Source organism: Anastrepha obliqua, chromosome 5, assembly GCF_027943255.1.
Source record: "Anastrepha obliqua isolate idAnaObli1 chromosome 5, idAnaObli1_1.0, whole genome shotgun sequence".
Classification (NCBI taxonomy): Eukaryota; Metazoa; Arthropoda; class Insecta; order Diptera; family Tephritidae; genus Anastrepha; species Anastrepha obliqua.
Genome location: NC_072896.1, coordinates 52,869,871 through 52,889,865, shown reverse-complemented (window position 1 = coordinate 52,889,865; position 19,995 = coordinate 52,869,871). Strand labels below are relative to the sequence as shown.

Here is a 19,995-nt window from a genome sequence, read left to right as displayed (position 1 = left end):
TTATTCAAGGCCGAAATCCCGGCGGTACTGCAATACCGGGCCAACCCGTGGCAGAAGTGGAGCAAGCCCCTAAAATACTCCGCCCATTCCCAAAAATCAGTTTAACATTTGTTGTCCTCCGACGGAGGATCTATCAGATGTTAAGCTGACAAAAACAGATACCACACTACCTAGTCAATAGATTTTCTAATAAACCTTTTGAGAATTACACGCTCACAAAAATTATTTATATTAACATATTATATAACGCTTCGTAACTAAATAACTTTTAGGCCAGCGCCGACAGCATGGCGCGGTAGCCGAGCGACTAGCAATGTGAGCTTCCGATCCAAAATCCTTGGTTCGAATCACAAGAAAAAAACATATATCAACATATAATATAATGCTTCGCAGCCAAGAGGGTCGCTTTTTCGTTTCACTTTTTCTCAAATCACTCCCAACGATTCTAAAGAAGTTTTCACTTCAAAAAATTCTGTTTAACTGCCAAATCAGCGTACTGAAAAGAAGTGTCAATGTTACCTGCACACTTTGTATCATTCCACTATGATATTCCAATTTTCTTATAACATAAATTGGGGAGCACTCGATAGTAATGGCAAAATGTTTATAAAGCTATCGATAATTTTCAACCACTACTGTCAAACAGTTTTGTATCTGCTGTCGGCTGTCAACTTACTTCTGCGCTTATGCCAATATATTTTTGTTTGCCACAAACGTTTTAATTTTCTATATAATGGCAGACTCTTTGCATAAAAATTTCGAAACACTACGCAATATCTTTGAAGAAGTGCTCAAGATGAAGAACAGCACCGCAGAACGTGATCGTGGCGATGAATTGACCGAGAAGCGCAAGTACGCATCGTTGCTGTTTGTGTTGATCAAGAAAGTAAATCGTATGGTTAAGTATAGCTTACGGTCTGGACGTGAAGACTTGCACCGCGAAAAAGTGCGCGTAGACAGCAATCGACTGCATCTACAGAATTTGCTGTACGAGGTCAACCATTTGAAACGTGAGATACGTTATTGTCACAAATTCAAGAGTCAAGATGAGGACATCGAATTGGTGCCAGAGAACGAAGAGGCAGGAGAGGACGACAAATCGTTAGTGCTCAAAGATGTGTCGCCATTGTCAGGGCATGCTAAACATTTGGCACGGCTGGAACGAGAATTGAATTTGCGTAAACAATTGTCGGCACAATGCAAGGAATTACTCAATACAAAGCAACAGGTATTCAGAGATATCGTTTTGAAAACGGAGAAGCTTACATCGTTCGCGCCATCCCTGCGCACTTTGTTAAAAGCCACACGACCCCTACAAGAAGCGCTCCAAGTGCCGATGGATCGTGAATGGAAATTGCAGCAACTGGTGCAGCTTTTGCCTCAACCTCTTTATCTAGCATACATGAACATACACGCTCTAGAGTTGGCGAAAGAAAGTGATGTTTGTGTAGTTGTGGTGGGTAGTGAAGATGATGTGCGTCAACTGGAAATAGCAGCACAGACAGAGGTGATTAAGAGTGGGGCCAGTTCGGACACGGACGAGCTAGACGTGGGAAGCGTTACAAAAAAACGTAAAACCCATGGCGGTAACAGTGAATTGCTAATAGATGTATTGCAAGAACAGAGGAAACGCGTTTTGCAACCTCATCCACTTGAGGTGCGCTTCACAATTGGAAATGGCGCTAAAAGTATGGAAGAGTCCATAGCTGTTAAATTGCGCTACTTTAAGCGCTTGGGCTTTGTCACCGCAGCAACGGTTGTAAGTTTGAGTGATGCCGATCAAAGTTTCGCAGACGTATCACTAACTCAAGACGTACTCAAATATCTGCATGACGATGACATGGGTGATACTATACCCGTACCAGGTGCCGAATATGAGCTGAAGCATATAAATATGACAGCAGAAGAATGTGTAGATTATTTGAATTGTAAAGAATACGGACGTCCCTACCGCTGGCTACAGGCCATGTGTTGCATTGAGGTTTTTAACGGAGCTAATGCCATAGCGCCATCAGGTGAGGTTACGCGCAACGAGCAGCCACAGTTACAGAAAATGATACCTGATTTAATTAAATCAATACAACAACTATGGACCTCTCGTTTGAATTTGATCAAACAGATACGCGCTTTAGTGCAAAAACAAATCGATTTATATCTCAAAGAAGAACGCTTGCCCACAACTCGTCCCGCCTGTAGCCTCGTACAGTGGACAGCACTTACCTATGAAGAGTACTTGGCGTCATCGCCTTCCACTGATAGTGAAATTAACAATGGTAATCAACTTTTTTATCGCGCTGTGGTTGTTCGCGGCTCAGCCAAAATGGAGTGTTTAGTTAGCATAAGTAGCAAATTTCCATCTGAAAGTCCTATTTGGTTCATATGCATTTACTGGAATGGTCAGCATAATGCCATTAACAGCGCGGCAGTAAAGTCAATGGAGTTCTGGACAAACTCATTGACGCAGTCTATGTTACAGCATCCATTGGCGTTGTTGGCGACTCAACTTGTACGTACTATGTACAGTTTCGATATATTCTTGGAGACAGAAGGCCCACTTTACAATCCAGTAGAATATCATCGTGAGAAACACTATATAAAGGCATTCGCAAAACGTATACGTGCGCGACCATATCGTTATATTGAAGGCGGTACTGTTAATACATTTAAGCAGTAAGTTCTAAGAATTATATTTGCAATTCGTTTTTGTGAATCTAAAAATACATAGGAATTCTTGTAATTATGGGATTTAATGTTAACAAAAATTTACGGAAAATATATAAATATAAAAATATGTGTAAATTTGTTTGAGTCTAAGCGAAAAATACTCTTAAATAGCTGAAAGTGCAATGCTAGCCATGAGTTTGATCATTTAATTTTAATAACCAAAATCGTTTAAAGTAAAGATTAAAAAAACATATACATATGTATATTTCGACGTGTTTAGAAGAAACGGAATTGTTTGCTTTTGTAGCGGTAAGCAAAACTTATTGCTTCTCGTTGTAAGAAAGGCTCAGTTGTAACATAAAACATCCACATGCATTTTTGGACAAGCCTGCTGAGATGCCCTTAGACTGGTTTAAATCCAGGTAGTTGCTGTAGTGTAGACCCGATTACCGAGGAAAGATATCAGCTACATTTTTTGACGCTTGTTAACTTTTGTTAAACAATAGACCTAAACTATATTTGAGTACAGAATTCATTTAAGAAATTTTAGAAATTATTAATGTATTTATTTCTATATGGCAATACATTCTACTTGTTAAGATTTAATTTAAAGTTTTTCTTATATGTCAATGCCCCAAAATTTTAATGACTACTAGATGCCTTTATTCAAACTCTAAATTTGAATTTTATAATAGGATTGCCTTTGCCTATAAAACGCCTGCGAGCTCTTGGAAAGAACACATTCCGTTTGGTAATCGGCGTTTTTATTACGGTTAAAAATACAAGAGTTATATTTTATAATAAATTAAACTATATTTTATAATAAAATAAATACAACTTTACACAGTTATAATCCGTTATCCCAGCTGTGTTTCTATTGTTGTAACATCCTAGACATCCAGACCTTCGAGTGTATTTCTGCCATGAAAAAAGCTCCAAAAAAATCCATCTGCCGTTTGGAGGCAGGTTTCTTCATTTTTGTTTTAAAATTGTTTTTTAGTAGGAAAAGCTCTGCGAAATAACCAACAAAGGTTGTAACCGCCAATTATATATATTTATGTATATGCATGCGTTTCGTATGCGGTGGAACAGTGAGCTGTATGAACTATACCGAGACGTGGACGTTGTGAAGCGTATTAAAATACAGCAGCTTGGCTATGTCTTGAGGATGAACGAAAATGCTCCGGCACGACAGTCTTTCGAGAGGTAACCCACTGGTGGTCGACGAGGAAGAGGAAGTGAGGCATTATCAGGCAGCACTCGGTGTCGCCAACTGGCACCAGCAATCAGCGAATCAAGCTAGATGCCACAATGCTTTAGATTCGACCAAAAACTGGCATACAGTTCTAGTGCCATCTAAGTAAGTCATGTATGTATATAAATATATATATATATATGTAATTAATACGGCGGCCCCCGTGGCCGAATGGGTTGGTGTGTGACTACCATTCGGAATTCAGAGAGAGAACGTTGGTTCGAATCTCGGTGAAAGATCAAAAATTAAGAAAAAGTTATTTATAATAGCGGTCGCCCCTCGGCAGTCAATGGCAAACCTCCGAGCGTATTTCTGCCATGAAAAAGCTCCTCTCAAAAAAAAATATCTGCCATTCGGAGTCGGCTTGAAACTGTAGGTCCCTCCATTTGTGGAGCAACATCAAGACGCACACCACAAATAGGAGGAGGAGCTCGACCAAACACCCAAAAAAGGGTGTACGCGGCAATTATATATATATATATGATTAAATTTGTTACAACATCTCAAAATATTCACCATCACATTTTAGGAATGATGCTGAAGTGAAAGCCCTGGTTTACATATTATTCTGGGCCGACCGGACAGTTGTGGTGAGAAGCCGAAGCCATGATTTTCATGTATTTATATATTTTTAAAAGGTACAATTTTTTTGCTAACCTCCAATTAAAAGTAAATGACTTATTTCTTTGCATAAAGTTTTAATTGTCAAAATGGAAATGAACAAAAATCAAACAATGATCAAATATACACTCATTTTTGTAAAGTTCACGTTCTATGAATTGTTATTTTAGTAAAGAACGTCTCTATGTATATGCTTGTCTGTAGGTACATAGATAAAATGTAAATATGTATGTACGCTATGCAGTTACACAGATATATAAAATTATTTGTATTGTATACAGTATAAATAATTACACATTTTTGAAGCACACCTTTTTTCTTCTTTTTCTTTTACTTGTCTACATTACATATGGCTTTATCACCATTTTCAACTATTAGTTTTCGCTGCACCCAACATTTATTAGTCTGAATTAGTAAAAAAAAACGATTTGTCTATATATTTATATTTATATATATACATATATATGTCCTATATTAAAAATTGCTGTGATAATACGTAGTTCTCACGATGTATTTAAGAGTGGCACGCCAAAAAGTTTCTCCCACGATTGTGCTATAGCATTTAAGCAACTATCTGCATTCTCTTTCGTTTCGAATGCGCACTGCCATAATTCACTCTGATCCTGAGTTTCGTCTAAATAATTTATTGTAAAGGTATTAGCATCAACATGCTCCACTTCAACGAGATTCGACATCAATTGGGTCAGACAAATCTCAATTTCCGCATCTGACTCTGAGGTAGTCAACCAATCGAATTTACTCGAACTAATGCACAGGTGTGTGTCGGTAGTTAGTAGGGTGCAAGTGCTCAAGCTACGCTTTGCTTGACCACATGTCACTATGCAGGCATTGAGCATTGCGCACATTTTCAGCTGTTCGTCTCTGACGGCTGTATTGAGGCGCTTCAATAACTCGATAGATGGTTGATATTTGAGTTCGCACTGTGAGGGTAGTGAATTATCTAGACGATAATAGCATGAAAGATGCACACAGATATTATTAGTATATTGTTTTTTTTTCTGTTTACGAAAATAATTTTACTTTTACTTACTTGCAAAGTACAACAATAAACTGTCGGTGCGAAGGATATCCTGTAGAAGCAGTAGGAAATTGCCCCAATCGCGCAACATAAAAGCCAAACCCATTTTCCAAGGCAGCAGTTGTATGCATTCTAAACGATCTGCGGTGACGCTTACCAACAAACGCAGCCACTTGGTAACGTCTTCATTTTCGGGTGCAAACGCCTCCATTAGGTAACACTTGCAGGTGGACATTACGACTATGCCTGGGCAAAGTGATTTGGTATTGCCATTAAATATGCGTCCACGCGCCAACCACTTGAACTGTTCATTCTCATCGAATTTCGTTTGATAGAAGTATAATTTCAGACGATGGTCTACATCGTTGAAATCCGCGTAGTTGTATTTGTATGGCTGACAGGTAGATTCTTTTTCACTTGTTTGTGCATTTGCTTTCCTCGAGCTGGACATGAGGCTGTTCGTTGTCTGAACGAGAGCTGCGAACAGAAGTAAATTAATTTAAATTTTGGTTATTTCAGAAGAATTTATACTTACCGCCAAACATGGATGAAACTTTATTGTCTTCTTTTTTCGTTGCTTGCACATTTTGTCCGTTAGTTTTACCATTTGTCGGCTTCGTTTGCTCTGGCGTGAGGCTATGTTGCACCAATTGTGCAGCACTCTCAGCTGCCAACAGATTTTTTAAAATCGCCTCTTCTGCGCTCTTCGAAAGTAGCTCATCGGAGGAGGGCGTTTTTTCCAAACGTTGTTGCTGTTGTTGCTCGTATGCGGTGCATACACTATCCGTGACCGAGCCAGAGGAACTGCTCTCAATGAGCGGCAAATGTGTCAAAGCACCAACAGCGGTGACAGCTGGTGGCACTGCAGCGTTATTTGTCATTGTTGCCTCAGCAGCTGGTGCAGCTGTTGTTGGTGCCTTCTCTGTTGTCGTTTTTTGTGTTTTAGCTTGGTTTTCTAGCGCGACCGCCGCAGCTGTATTGCCAAATTCTCGCTCAATGAAACTTTGGGTATAGCTAAAGTCATAGATCGGCTCTAACGGTGCCGCCATATGCGCCAGGCGTCGCTCCTCAGACGCCTTACGGCTGGCGTGGTGGTCCAATACTTCAATACTCGATTGACTGGGGTTGGAGATTATATCGATATCGCTGCTTTCACCGTTGAACTCCTGCTTACGTTCCGTATTGGAGCTACCCACAACCGATTGATTAGAATCGAAGGAGTTTTGTGAGTTGGTAATTTTCGAGCAGGACGAGGATTCGTTTAGTGAATTAGCGGAACCTTTACGTTTGTTGGATTGTTTAATAGAGTTGGGTGAGAGGCGGTAAAAACAGAAACATTTTACAATTTTAAATTTTAATAGCGGATGATTTGTGACAAAAATGTTATACTACTTAGATCTACCCTGCACCCAAGCTGTTGTAAGGGTTAAATTAATGATGTTAATATTATATTTTTATTATGCATGACAACACGCCCACATTGGTGCATTTTTCGGATTTCTATTATTAGTATGCAATGGCAAAAATTTGTTATTTTTTTAAATAATTTTGTTTTTAGGAGAGGAAGGAAGGCTAAAATTTGAATTTGAAACTAAACTTTTTAATATTTTTTACAGAAAACGTAAATTTATCAACATTTTAACTTCTAAAAAGCAACAAAAAATATTATACGAGTACATTTACAATTTTTTTCAAGGCCGAATAATTTGCGAACGCACAACTTTCAAAATTCAACAAAAAATCCGTGGGTGCGAAAAAAGCCGACTTCGCATGACTGTAAGAAATTCTAGGCATTGAAATAATAAAAAAAACCCTTTGGGAATTATTTTTGAAGTTACCGCAAAATATACATACATATTTTGTGATTTTAAAAATATCCGTTATATGAAAAAAAAACATTGTTATTGACCGTTTTTGTCAACTTTAAATATCCCATCGTAAATTATGACGGAAATCTAAATTCGCATTAAATGGGAGTTGGCCGGTAGGGTTGCTATTTCTTATATTTTATATTATATATAAAAATGTCTGGTATATCGGATGTTGTTATTGTAAGAGCATAAAACATCAATTATAAATTTCTGGCGAATGCTTCTGATAGTTCTTGTCAGGGTATAAATTTGGATCAGTCCAGTAATAAATATAAGAACCGACAGGAATGTCATATAGGAGGTGGTTGTCCAGTAAGGACCAACGGACTATGGGTTCATCTATGTGTGCGCAAATATTTTATAGAAGGGAGCGCATCACATAGAATAGAGTTTGAGGCCTGCTCCTCAAAAGTGTTTTTGTGTTAAGAGTTGCGAATTTCTAAGTCATATATCAGGTAACGTAGCCCCGTATTCAATATGAATTATCTACTGAATATCATAACGTCAGACAGAGGAATTTGTGAAAAGCTACCTTGAAATCCAACGGAAAATCTCTCTTGTCAACAAGTGCTACTTCGGATAAAGTAGACAATGGAGTAGTAAAGCCCTCTTTCGGCGTACAAAACTAATACACTATAAGGCTCTCATCATGCCCGTTCTATCGTATGGCGCAGAAGCTTGGATGATGACAACATCCGATGAGGCGTCCCTTGGAGTGTTTGAGAGAAAGATTCTGTGGAAGATTTTTGGATCTTTGCACATTAGCGATGGCGAGTATCGTAAGAGAAAAGCCAATTCTGTGTTGGAAATATCAGGTAGACTTCACTTGGTGTTTCCAATTGGCGCCGGTAAGCACGAGAAAACTGGCTCGGTTTGTTAAACACGGCCAAATTTGCTTAAGTGGTTATCGCGCCAATCAAGCAGAACGTCGGACAGAAGAATTTCTGAAAACCTACTTTTGCGCAACAGAGTAGATTTAAGACTTTTAAGGCCACTGTAGCTTGGGATATCACTTAAACAAAATTTGTCCCTCATCTGACGATTCTGTGGAATGAACAGTGCAAATTCAGAACGCATTCTTTGTGAATGTCTTGCACTAGACAGCAAAACGCTGCACTACTTTGGTGGTATTCCCGTGCATTCATATAAATTACGCAACCGCAGGATGTATTAAAATGTTTAAAAAGCCTTAGCAGGCTTTGCATCTCTTTTGCTTAGATCTATTTTCGTTGTTGTTGTTGTAGTAGTTCATTAGGCCCTGCCAGTGTTATGTAGTGGTCATCGTCTAACTCTTCTAGCACTAGGCCCAGGAAACGTGCTGTTTGCACAGGTTGTGTCCAGAAGACGAAGGGTGTTAGGTGAGGGGTTTAAAAGGGCATGTGATAAGTAGGAGTTTAACCAGATGGTAATTGAGCTAAAGTTATGCGGATCTCACGAGGCAGCTGAAGCTCTTCGTCTACAATGGGCGTCATTCGGGAGTCGGGAGTTTTGGAAGGTGGCGAGAGTCTCCCGATGAATGTTTGTCTATATATTGTCCGATCCAGTAGTTGCAGAGATGATTTCTGCGATAACATAAAACAGAAATTGTTTGCTGAGCACAGCTCCTTGATAGGGAGTATGAAAGCTTCATTGGGAATGTGTTTTAGGGGAGACATCAGGAGAACTCTCGTGACTGTTCTGATATCAGTATTTTGATAGGCCTTGGCTTTGTTCACAGCGAATCACTAGTGCCAGTCGACCAGACGGGCATAGCGTAATTTACCGGTCAATTGCTTTAAATGTCGTCCGCAACATTTCTTTGGCTTTGCTTTACGTGCGTCAGCTAGCAATTTCAGTGGTTAGAGGACATTGTTGTACAATGGACGTTAGTGACAATTGCCATTCTAAGCGTCGAGAAGGGGAGCAAACGTTCCCACCCAAAATTTTGGGGTTGTTAACAATCCAAATTATATTTATCATACGATACGATATTAAAGCTTGAGAGGTGTTTCCGTAGAAGATAGCTAGAAATTATTAAAAACAAAAAACAAAAAAAAAAATTTCTAATTTTTTTCCTTCGATATTTTCAATTCACAAAATATGGTATGCTGCCTATTTTTCTTGTTCAACCCCTGAGTTGGGCGCAGGGTTTAGATTTAAAACATATATACAAATAAATATGGAAGAAGCATTGATTAGTGCAATCTCAAGGATGCCTTTCTTTTAAATTATTTTCTTCAAAAATGTAAACTGCGAAAAATTTGTTTAAATCAATGCTGCTTTTGCTATATACACAATTTAAAAAAACCTCAAGTAAGAGATATTAACTTTTTAGCCCTTGTAGTAGATTCCTATATTTTGGTGTGTTAATTGCGGTAAGCCTGGTGGGTCCATTAACTTTAGCAATACACATTTCATGTTGCAGTTATAATTTTTTAAATTTGTAATTCAAAAACAGTAAGCATGATTATTGTAAGATAGTTGAGTGGATTTGTTTTTGGTTTGTTTGCACCGTGGAAGAGCATGCAAATGTAGAAAAGAAATAAAAATATTATTGCATTAAATAGTATTAAAAATTCTTGAGAAATTAAAATAAAAGGATTATAAATGAATGCGGATATGTATAAAGATATGAATATACTTGTATGTAGGTTAGGTTAGATTCTGGTCTATGTGCGATCTACAGGATCGACCAAGTCCAACCTAACCTATGAATATATGTAAGTACAATACAATTTTTTGACAAAGCACAAGTTACGAATCACAGCTAAACATTTCTTTTTTGAAAATATCCATTTCGTTCAAAATAATACAACTAGCACCAAAATTCAATTTTAAAGTTAAATCTTAATGAAATTAGTGTAAAAATGAGAATAATTTAAGCTCTCCACTTTTGAAATGCCAGTAAACTTACCAATACTATTTGTATCATTTACATTAACCACATCAATGTTAGATGCTGCATTGCTATACTGCTGCAGTGTCGATGGCGTACTGATGTTGAATGGTGATTCCTCCTCCACTATAGCTGCAGGTGAGAGCCTTTCGGCAGCTGCTTCCGGCTGAGGCTTGGGTATATCATGAATTTCAGCGACAAAACTGCTTTTGCAGTAAGGACAGAATATTTCTAAAGAGAAGGAAAATTCTATACTACACCAATTTATTTTAAATATATTTTTTGAAAGCTTTACCCTGATATTGCGGCATCTTTTTGTTCTCCGCTGTGAATTGACAGGTACAGTTTACGCAGCGATAGACGGTTTGATTCATTTCCGACAGATCACGTTGGGAGAGAATATCGCGCAATTTGCGCTCAAGCTCCTAGGAAAGCGAACGATTTAGTAAATAAGTAAATTTTATATTACAAACTAATAGTAAGAATTGCATAAAGGCAAATTATATAGAAGTACATTAATTTATTCCAACAGTTAGTGGGAAATTTTCGTTAAAATTGTGCTCTTTATTTTCGAGTAGCAAAAAAAAAAAAAAGACCGAAAAATATTTTAGATTTATATTCGACAAAGGTCTGGCACTCTAACAGCACTCCCCAAAAATGCTTGTTGATGCAAGAACAACATCTATAGTTGAAAAAAAATCCAAATTAAACTGAGAGGTGCAGAAAAAAAAAATTTCTATGCATTTCTCGAGTCGATTTAGTGAAAACTACAGACTACATCACCACTCCCCTAGATTTCAGAATAGAGGAATCTCCAACTTTCGCCCACAAAGTCCACAGCGACCTGGACTAAAGCAGACCAAACTGCCCCTGAAGGTGAAAATCGATGACACACCAATTCTGACGGTAAACAATCCCAAAATGTTGGGTGTAACCTTCGACAGTTTGCTCTCGCTCTTTGCGCACAGAACCGCAATTGCCACTAAAGTCCAAAATCGCAACGAGGTGTTCAAATCACTTGCCGGCAACACTTGGGGCAAAGACAAAGAATTGTTGCTATTGACATTTAAGGCAATTGGCTGGCCGGTTCTGAACTATGCTGTGCCTGTCTGGTCGCCTGGAACTAGGGACACGCAGTGGATAAAGCTTCAGACATGCCAAAACATTGCCATTCGGACAGGGACGGGCTGCCTCCTGATGTCCCCAATACAACACCTTCACAACGAGGCCAATATGCTACCTTTCAAAGAGCATAACAAACTGCTCAGCAAGCAGTTCCTGCTGGGGCGCTACCGTAGGTTTCACCCTTGCAGACACCTGCTTGAGCCGGAGCCGCCTCTCAGGCACGTCAGGAGACACATACTACACTACGCCGACGAGATCCAGGACAAAACAAACAGATACCTACTGGACCGGACAGTTTAGACAGACATTAAGCGACATTCACCGGGAGACTGTTACTACCTTCATAAGCTCCCGTCCAGTGAATGCCGTAATCGGAGTCCAACCACCACCCATTGCACATGAAGAGCTCCAGCTTCCCCATGAAACCCGCGTAATATTGGCACAATTACGTTCTCGATATTGTAGCAAGTTAAACTCCTACTTATCCAGAATTGACCCCGACATACCGAACTTATGTCCGCCATGTAAAGGCAACCCGCACGACACTAACCACACTAACCAGTCGTTCCCCCGACAGTCGGTTCTACGTAACCTGAACGACCCGGATTTATATCCGGCCAAGGACTGTCACTTCAGCAGCATTCCCCGTATATGTATGGGGAATGTTTATGCTGCTACTACAACAACAACAACAACACTAACCACCTTTTCATATGCCCTTTAAAACCCACTCATCTAACACCCCTCTCTCTCTCTGGACCCAACCTGTCGAAACAGCATGTTTCCTGGGCCTACCTTTAGATGAGCCTGATGAAGACGATCGATGATATACTCTACACTGACGGGGCTTCTCTTACTGCTATAACAGCAACAACAACTTCAGAATAGAGTTTAAGGTAATGTTTCGCAAGCTAAAGGAATGGGAGTTAAATTATGCACTTTACACCGATTCAAAAGACCTCGAAAGTCCTGTGGAATTGGAATAGGACCTTTCAAGCAGAGATTCTTGGGATAAGGGAAGCAGCCAACTTAGTTATAAAGTCATCAACAATTAATTCAAAGATCGTCAGACAATGCAAAGAATAACTAAATGCCTTAGCACGTATGACAGACATCTCTTTCATGTGGGTACCTGGCCACATGAACATAGAAGAAAATGAGAAAGCTGATGAGCTGGTAAGACAAGGGGCTTCCTCTAGAGTATTGGAAGTGATAGCAGTGGGATTCCCCCTAAACGTCTACAAAAGGGAGATTTTCTTGCAATTTTAGAAGCAAGCTGTTGACAGATGGACCAACACCGTTACTTGCAAAATAGCGAAGGGAACCTGGCCAGATTATTACAAGTTCAGAACTGGCGAGCTCTTAAGAAAGTCAAGAATCTTCAGAAAATAGATGACATAGGCAGATTTATAGTCAAAGCAAGATGGTTTGACTAAATAACGTCAGTGGTTCTACTAGTGGTGTACCAAAATGGCACCTTTTGTGCTAATTGAGTCTGGGATGTGTCACTCAGCCAGCACCTCTACCAACCAAACAACCATAATTCATCATCGTTTGGCGCTACAGCTTCTTGTGAGCTTTGGTCTGCTGAACAGTACACATCCATGCTGCTCTATCCGCGGTCGTTTCCTTCCAGTTTTTTAGATTAAGCTTTTACAAGTATTGTTTCACTTCGTCTATCCTCCTCGATCTTGGTCTTCCTTCTTCTTTATTTGTGTATTCATTCGCTTCCAGAATTTTCCTTTGTGCTCTTGAACTGTCCATTTTCATAACGTAGCCTAACCATCGGATTCGTTGCGCTTTGATGTAACGCACGTAATAAGTCCAGTTTGTCATCCTTCGTATGCGCCATTCGTCTTGTGCAACAGTGACTGCTCCAAATATTTTTCTGAGAACTTTCCTTTTAAATGTTTGCAGCTTTTTTTTATATTTTTCACTCAACGTACATGTTCAGCCTCATAGCACAGCATCGGTTGAATTACGGTTTTATATAGTGTCTGTTAAGGAGTTTTGATTTAAAAAGCTTTGTAAGTGATGCGTACGCTCTATTAGCTGCTTGAATTCGTTCTTCTATAGTAAGACTAACCATAATTATATACATTAATATATTTTAACTGTCGTCTTGTTGTTGTAATATCATAAACATTCTCCATAAGCGCTCGGACAATGCTGCTGGAGTGATAGTCGTTATCCGTACTCGCTCCGCTAACATAGAATCGACTGTCGTGAGGATAATTCTAAGAGTCATAATCTGCGTCAAAAACATTTTTTTTATATTTTTCGGTGAAAAAAAAACACTGTAACTCATGTTGAACAGAATTTCCAAAGAAATAACTTTAGGGTAATTTAATTTCTTATTTAATATTATTTCTCATCCTGAGTTGAATGCCGCAGTAATAAAAAATAAAAAAATGTTTCATCTCCAAATATTATTTCGTTCTTTAAAAGATGAGTTTTAAACACAGCAAAATATTACCGAAATACTTTTAGAGAATGCTGCAGAATTGATGGCCCTTTTACACACATACGTTCAAATACAAATACATTCAGATGATATAGAAGTTATTGCCGAGGGATCGAGAATTAATTTCCCCGTGGCGATTACATCAATTACATATATTTATATGTTTTTTAATATCATTGGCTGCCAAATTATATTTACATCATAAAGGATATTTTAAAAAAGGTTTTTAAAAAAGGTTTTAAAATAATAATAAAATAAAAAAAAATTTTTTAATTAAACAAATCTCTTAATTTCCATTAATTAAAAGAGTTATGAAAAAATATGAAATTTAATTTCCACCTACCTGGCATAATCCATCTTCAACCGTATAGATGCGCTCTTTTTTATCCGCCTTGATTGTATCGAAGTTAATGCGTATTGTATTTGATTTTATGCGATCACAGGATTCTAAAATTTTCAAGCTCCACTTAGTTATAGTTCTAAAATTAGAATACAAGATTTTTAATCTAAAATTTATCAAAAAAAAAAAAAAACAAAAATAAAAGAGCTTTAATTACTTTTGTGTTAAGGTATCGCGTACACGCAAATAATTTTCGGATATGGTTAGGAATACGGCCTCATTTCGTGGCATGGTATATACTATATAAGTCACTTCGTCATCTTCAGGTTCGGAGACTAAAAAAAAAAGATTTGGAATGTAGGATAAAAAAAAACTTTTGTATGATAAAGCAAATATATTTGTGAATTTTAAATACATAAATATTTTCTCTTAACCCTATTCAAATTGCACATTTGTGCAGCATTAACATACCCTCGGGCTCATCATCTGCAACATTTGAATACACATCCTTCAAATGTAGAGGTTCTTCGTCATACTCGACCTCTGCTGCCGTATCGTCACTCGTATTCGACTGTTCTGTATTCTGCTCCAAAGCAGAATTCAACGAATCTCCTACCGATTGCATTATTGTACTATCAGCATATGCCGATTGATAAAGCGTATGATTTTCATTAGCATTAGAGTTAGTGCTGCCAATACTTTGGTACAATGTTGCATCAGCATTGGCATTTGGACCATTCTCCTTGATTGGTGAAACGAAAATCTCCAGTTTAGGTACATCGCCACTTAAGAAGCTATCACTCAAGGGTGTCGATGAATGCACTATGTTATTTAGTGTTTCATTGACATCATTTTGTAATTGTGGCGTGGGGCGTGCTGTTGCAAGCGCTGATTCAGAAAGCTCGCCCAAAAAGTCATCAAAAAGTTGCCTTGAAGTGTTTGTGGCAACTGCTGCATCCACAGACGCGCCGTTTGTGGTTTCAATGCCTGTGAAAAAGGAATTAATAATAAGTTTAAATTTTGATTTATTTTACGTGACTCACCTAAGACACTCTGCATTATTTCTGCATTGCCGGATTGCAGCCAATTGGCGCCATATTTTTCGCGCAGTGTTTCAATTTGCTTCTTTGCTTCCAAGTGTTTTGTGTCATCGACTGATATGTCTGCTTTTTTCACAGTTACCTTCACTAGCTTCAGTTTTTCGGCTACCACTACCTCATCTTTCTCATCAGACGTTTGAGAAAGCACGCCGTCAGCCTCCAATATATCTACTGTACGTGTTTTAGATGGTTGTTTTCGCGAATTCACCGTAGTATCAGTTGTTTTAAGCGAATCCGATGGCTCTGTTAAGCTTTCGTTGAATTTGAAGGAACGCAGTGAACCCACACTGGAGGCAGGAGTTTGCGTTGAGGATGGCACACGACTGCTATTAATTGAGGTGGAAGACGACCGTTGAGCGTAACGATTGAGCGCACCAACGTGTCGTAATTGTTGGCTGCCGGTCACCGCTTTTTCGCTCTTCGAAAGCGGCTCAAAATCTAATATGAATTTCACGGTGGCGGTATTTTTGTGCAGGAATTGCGCAGTGGCCAGTCGATGCTTGGGGTGGCAGCACAATGGATTGCCATAGAGGTTCAGATAGTTCAAAGTTACTAAGGCGCTTAGCGGTAGCAAACACGAATGATCAAGTAGGCAATTGTCGGACAAATCCAAATCAGTGAGCGCATCCAATTTGGCAATACCCATGAGATCCTCCACGAAGTTATTGCTTATATTAAGCGATTGTAGGCGCTTGTAGGCCTCCATGTGAAATTGTGGCACACATTGCAAGCAATTATAACTCAAATCCAATGTTTTAAGGTGTGGCAACCACTTGACAGCCTCTGCGCTGCGCAGCTGATTGTGGCGCAAATTAAGATGTTGTAAGAATTGTGCAAATTCTAATGCGCCATCAATGCGTTGCAAACTATTATAGCTAAAATCGGCAATTTTCAATTCATTCCACACAAAACCATTCGAGTTGTCACCACCACAACGCGTTATAATATCTTCCACACTACTGAGACTTTTCACACAAATGAGTTGCTGTAGTTGCGCTCGCAATCGCTGTATGCCAACCACCTGGCGTACATTAGTCTTTTGCACTTCTAGACGACGTAAGGCGCGGAATTTGCTGATATCAATTGTACCTTCAAAGTACTCATCAGTGGGATAATGGACAATGCAAAGTAGTGGTGTTTTTTGCACAAAATCGTAGATGAGCTGCAGATCCGTGAAAACGGGCGATCTCGAATTGACCGGTTTGGCGACCTGGAAGGTCTGTGGAGAAGCACCAATTTCTGTAGCGCCATCTGTGATCAGTGTGAATGAGTCGTTAAGTGCGCGCAGCAGTGAACCTGCAAGAAATTACACACATAGTTACATTTATATTATTAGAATATCATTAAGGCTTTGCATGATCGGTTCAAAAATCAATAATAAATGATAAGGGGCTTAGTTGTTGTGATCGACATCAAGCTGGCGCTCATTTTATGCCTTACGCAATGATGCAAACAACAATAGCAAAAAAACAATGTAAGCAATAACAATAGCAACTATTCAGACTACATACATACTTACGTACGTATGTATGTATGTAAGCGCAATGTAAAAATCTTACTTTTGTTGATCTAGCGCAGACTGTGGACATACATACATACATACATAAGTATAACTTGACTTTTTACAAAAGCGAAAGGATGTTAAATAGGCGACATAATTTGGCGAAAAGTAGTGTGATTATTTATACACTAATTTAGATTTAATTATTTCTATTTCGGATTCATTTGTGTGCACAACGTACACAACCCAATAAAAATGTAGAATACACATTGGCATAGACCACAAATTAGTCACCAAGCGATAAAGCTAGAAAACACATTTCAGTTTACTAAGGTAAAGTTAATTTTTGTTTTTGATGAAATGCACGCTTATATTGGGTCATACAAAAAGTTTATTAATATTATAAATGGCCTAGTTAAGTTATATAATATTTATTTGAGTTCTATCTTGGAACTCTGGATGAGGTGCTGTGATGAGTAGAGGGCACAAAAGACCATGAGGTCAAAGCACAAACCTCAAATCAATCTATTCTAATCTAATGTATGTACATGAGTGAGTATTTTGATCAATTAGGTCACAATTTGAGTTTTTATTGTAAAATAGAATAATTTGAATAATGCGAAAAATTCAGCGGAAAAGGCTTCAAGTTTCATCATTGCTAACAACGCCTAACCACATGCATTTACAATTATTCCTTGTCCCTGTGTGGCATGTGAAGGCTCCCCGCACGACACTAACCACCTTTTCACATGCCCCCTAAAACCGACTCATCTAACACCCCTCTCCCTCTGGACCCATCCCGACGAAACAAACAAACACCTTCTTTGGGTCTCTATAGAACTCCTTTTATGGAGTAAAGTCTAATAGAGGCTTTTAGTCAGCCGAGTCAGTCCCGGCACTATAGAACGACGAAGAAAATGGCAAAATCGTTTAAATTTGTGTATATTTGCTTACCAAACTTTTTAGTCAACCCAATAATTGTAGCAGTTCATAATTAGGTTATCCCATGCTCTATGTAATGCGCTTTAATCTCTAAATATAAATGTATTATATTAATGTCTCTTTAATACAAAAGTAGTTGTGTTTTTCGCACAAGACATAAAAGAGCGTAATTGCGAAATATATCTGGGTATGTTTTAACGAATAAAAATGTGCTTAAAATATGCCATACCAAAACAATAAATAAAAAAATGTAGCAATAATAATAAGGCAAAGAAAAAGTAAGTATGCATATAAATAGGTACCCATAACAATAAAAAATGACATCAAAAAATAAATACGAAATTCAAATTCGGCGCTATTTCATACATATACATATGTAATGACGCACACATCATTTGTTTAACCGATCCTCTCAACAACATTGTGATTTGCCTTCTTCCATTAACGCACAAATGCAGAGCTTTAACAGTATTTTAAGAGAAGTTTTTCACGGCGGTATCTCATTTTTTCTACCATGCACACAGCGGGCATCGAACCTTCATGTACGAACCTACCCAGCTGAGGCGGCACTATTAAGGTTAAATGCTTATCTATTATTTTGCATAAATGCTCTCTCAAGTAAAGTTCTATAAACCTGATTCCGTCCATGATTTTGATACAAATTCAATACACAAGTAACGTAGTTAGTTTTTACATACAAGCGAAAATCTTGTGTACCTGATAGTGTTAATGAAAATTCCGAGCTCAATATTTTATCACCATTTTTTCGTAATAAATCGGCTAATTCAGTAATTTTTTGTGGATCCATTTCTGCACTTATGAAGCATAACTTATGTCTTGTAGTTGCCCAGGGTGTGTTTTTTCTTTTGTTTCTATTTTTGTTTTTTAATTAATGGCTCTCAACAGGAGATTCAATTAAAAAATACAGCACACACAAACAAACAATAACAGCAAGTGACAATAATTGATATGTCGCGTTTATTTCCATCCGTCTGCGCCGTCGTTTTCCTTTGTTCGTCTGAAATTTCAACAAATTGCTGCGTTATATTTTGTAGAAAAATAGTTGTAATGTAATATTTACCTATTAAAATAATGTTATTACACTGCCACTGACACACCTGCACCTTCGTGCTTCAGGTTAAACAACAATCACATTTATTATGGGAAAGATAAAACGTAGATGGCTAGATGAATGCCCATCGAAGAATTACGTATACAATAACAAAAGGAAAACGTTGGTATCGACCACACAAACATTTCACATTCCTGTGATATTTTCTAGCTTATCAACACTCATAATATAAACACACTTCTGTTTTTAATATTTGCAATTTTTTAAATAAAAAGTATTTCCTCAAGAATACTAATTTTCGTTAATTCAGCATTTCACGTCTATTGCAGTCTTTCACGTCTTTTTGTTTTTTATGTTCTTTGCAAAATTTTTGTTTCTTGGTCTTTACGTGTTGTTTGGTTGACAGCTGTCAATGATTTTGCGCAGCTGTTTTCTGCAGGGTTGTATTAATATAATGAGTTGCATGTGCTGATCATAAAATAATTTTAAACTATAAAAAGCATCATAAAATTATTCGTACAGGTGTATAGTTTATCATCAATTTGTAGTACTATACAAGTACATTTGATTTTTGTACGAAAATAGAAATATAACGTTTGATAACAGTTGTATAAAAATAAGAGCATCAGATGAACGCATTCATTCTGGCGAGGATATAAACCTCGTTGCCTGTCACATGATGTTATTATTAGGGGTATTCACATCGAGCTTTTGCTTCGTTACGTGGAAGTTTTATGCTATGTTGTTTTTAGTAAGTGTAACGAAAGCGCTTATACACGAAGTGTCACGGTGGCAAGAATAGTGATTTAATCGGTGTTTGGCAAAAAAGTAATCAGCTGACAATTGGCATTTGATAGTAAAGCGTTGTTGCCTTTTAATTCCCTTTTACTTTTTTCAGCTTTGATTTCAAAATAAGTGTAATAAGACAAAAATTCTTTGTTCAATTGTAAATATACAACACTGAACGAAGACAAAGGAGGCAACTTTTCTCCCTTGAAGTGAACACGGTATTTTTACAGTCAAAAATTTTATATTTCAAGGATATTTTCTTCCAGTAGATGTAACGAAGCTGCCACGTCACCGGGTAGTCGGCAGCCGAGTTCAGCCCGCTTATTTCACACGTATT

The 19,995-nt window shown here is 38.0% G+C and overlaps 2 protein-coding genes and 1 non-coding gene across 4 annotated transcripts; 1 reads left to right on the top strand and 2 right to left on the bottom strand.

Moving 5' to 3' along the window:
• Positions 1-194, bottom strand: LOC129249668 (U2 spliceosomal RNA). Its single transcript, XR_008582705.1, has one exon. It is a non-coding gene; the product is annotated as a U2 spliceosomal RNA (small nuclear RNA).
• A 457-nt stretch (positions 195-651) lies between these two features.
• LOC129248381 (THO complex subunit 5) lies at positions 652-2,791 on the top strand. Its single transcript, XM_054887907.1, has one exon. It carries the CDS (start codon positions 734-736, stop codon positions 2,672-2,674), a length of 1,941 nt encoding a protein of 646 aa, XP_054743882.1. The 5' UTR covers positions 652-733; the 3' UTR covers positions 2,675-2,791.
• A 1,818-nt stretch (positions 2,792-4,609) lies between these two features.
• LOC129247114 (uncharacterized) lies at positions 4,610-19,232 on the bottom strand. Of its 2 annotated transcripts, XM_054886048.1 has the most exons (12): positions 18,879-19,232; positions 18,515-18,815; positions 15,298-16,650; positions 14,726-15,241; positions 14,472-14,589; positions 14,258-14,393; positions 10,621-10,750; positions 10,344-10,556; positions 9,758-9,826; positions 6,115-6,858; positions 5,592-6,056; positions 4,610-5,501 (listed from the first exon to the last, which is right to left on the bottom strand). In XM_054886048.1, the coding sequence occupies exons 2-12, from the start codon at positions 18,603-18,605 to the stop codon at positions 5,044-5,046; spliced, it is 4,293 nt and encodes a 1,430-aa protein (XP_054742023.1). In that variant the 5' UTR covers positions 18,606-18,815; positions 18,879-19,232; the 3' UTR covers positions 4,610-5,043. The 2 variants fall into 2 exon arrangements, with proteins under 2 accessions (XP_054742023.1, XP_054742024.1); XM_054886049.1 differs by lacking the exon at positions 9,758-9,826.
• Positions 19,233-19,995: the final 763 nt, after the last annotated feature.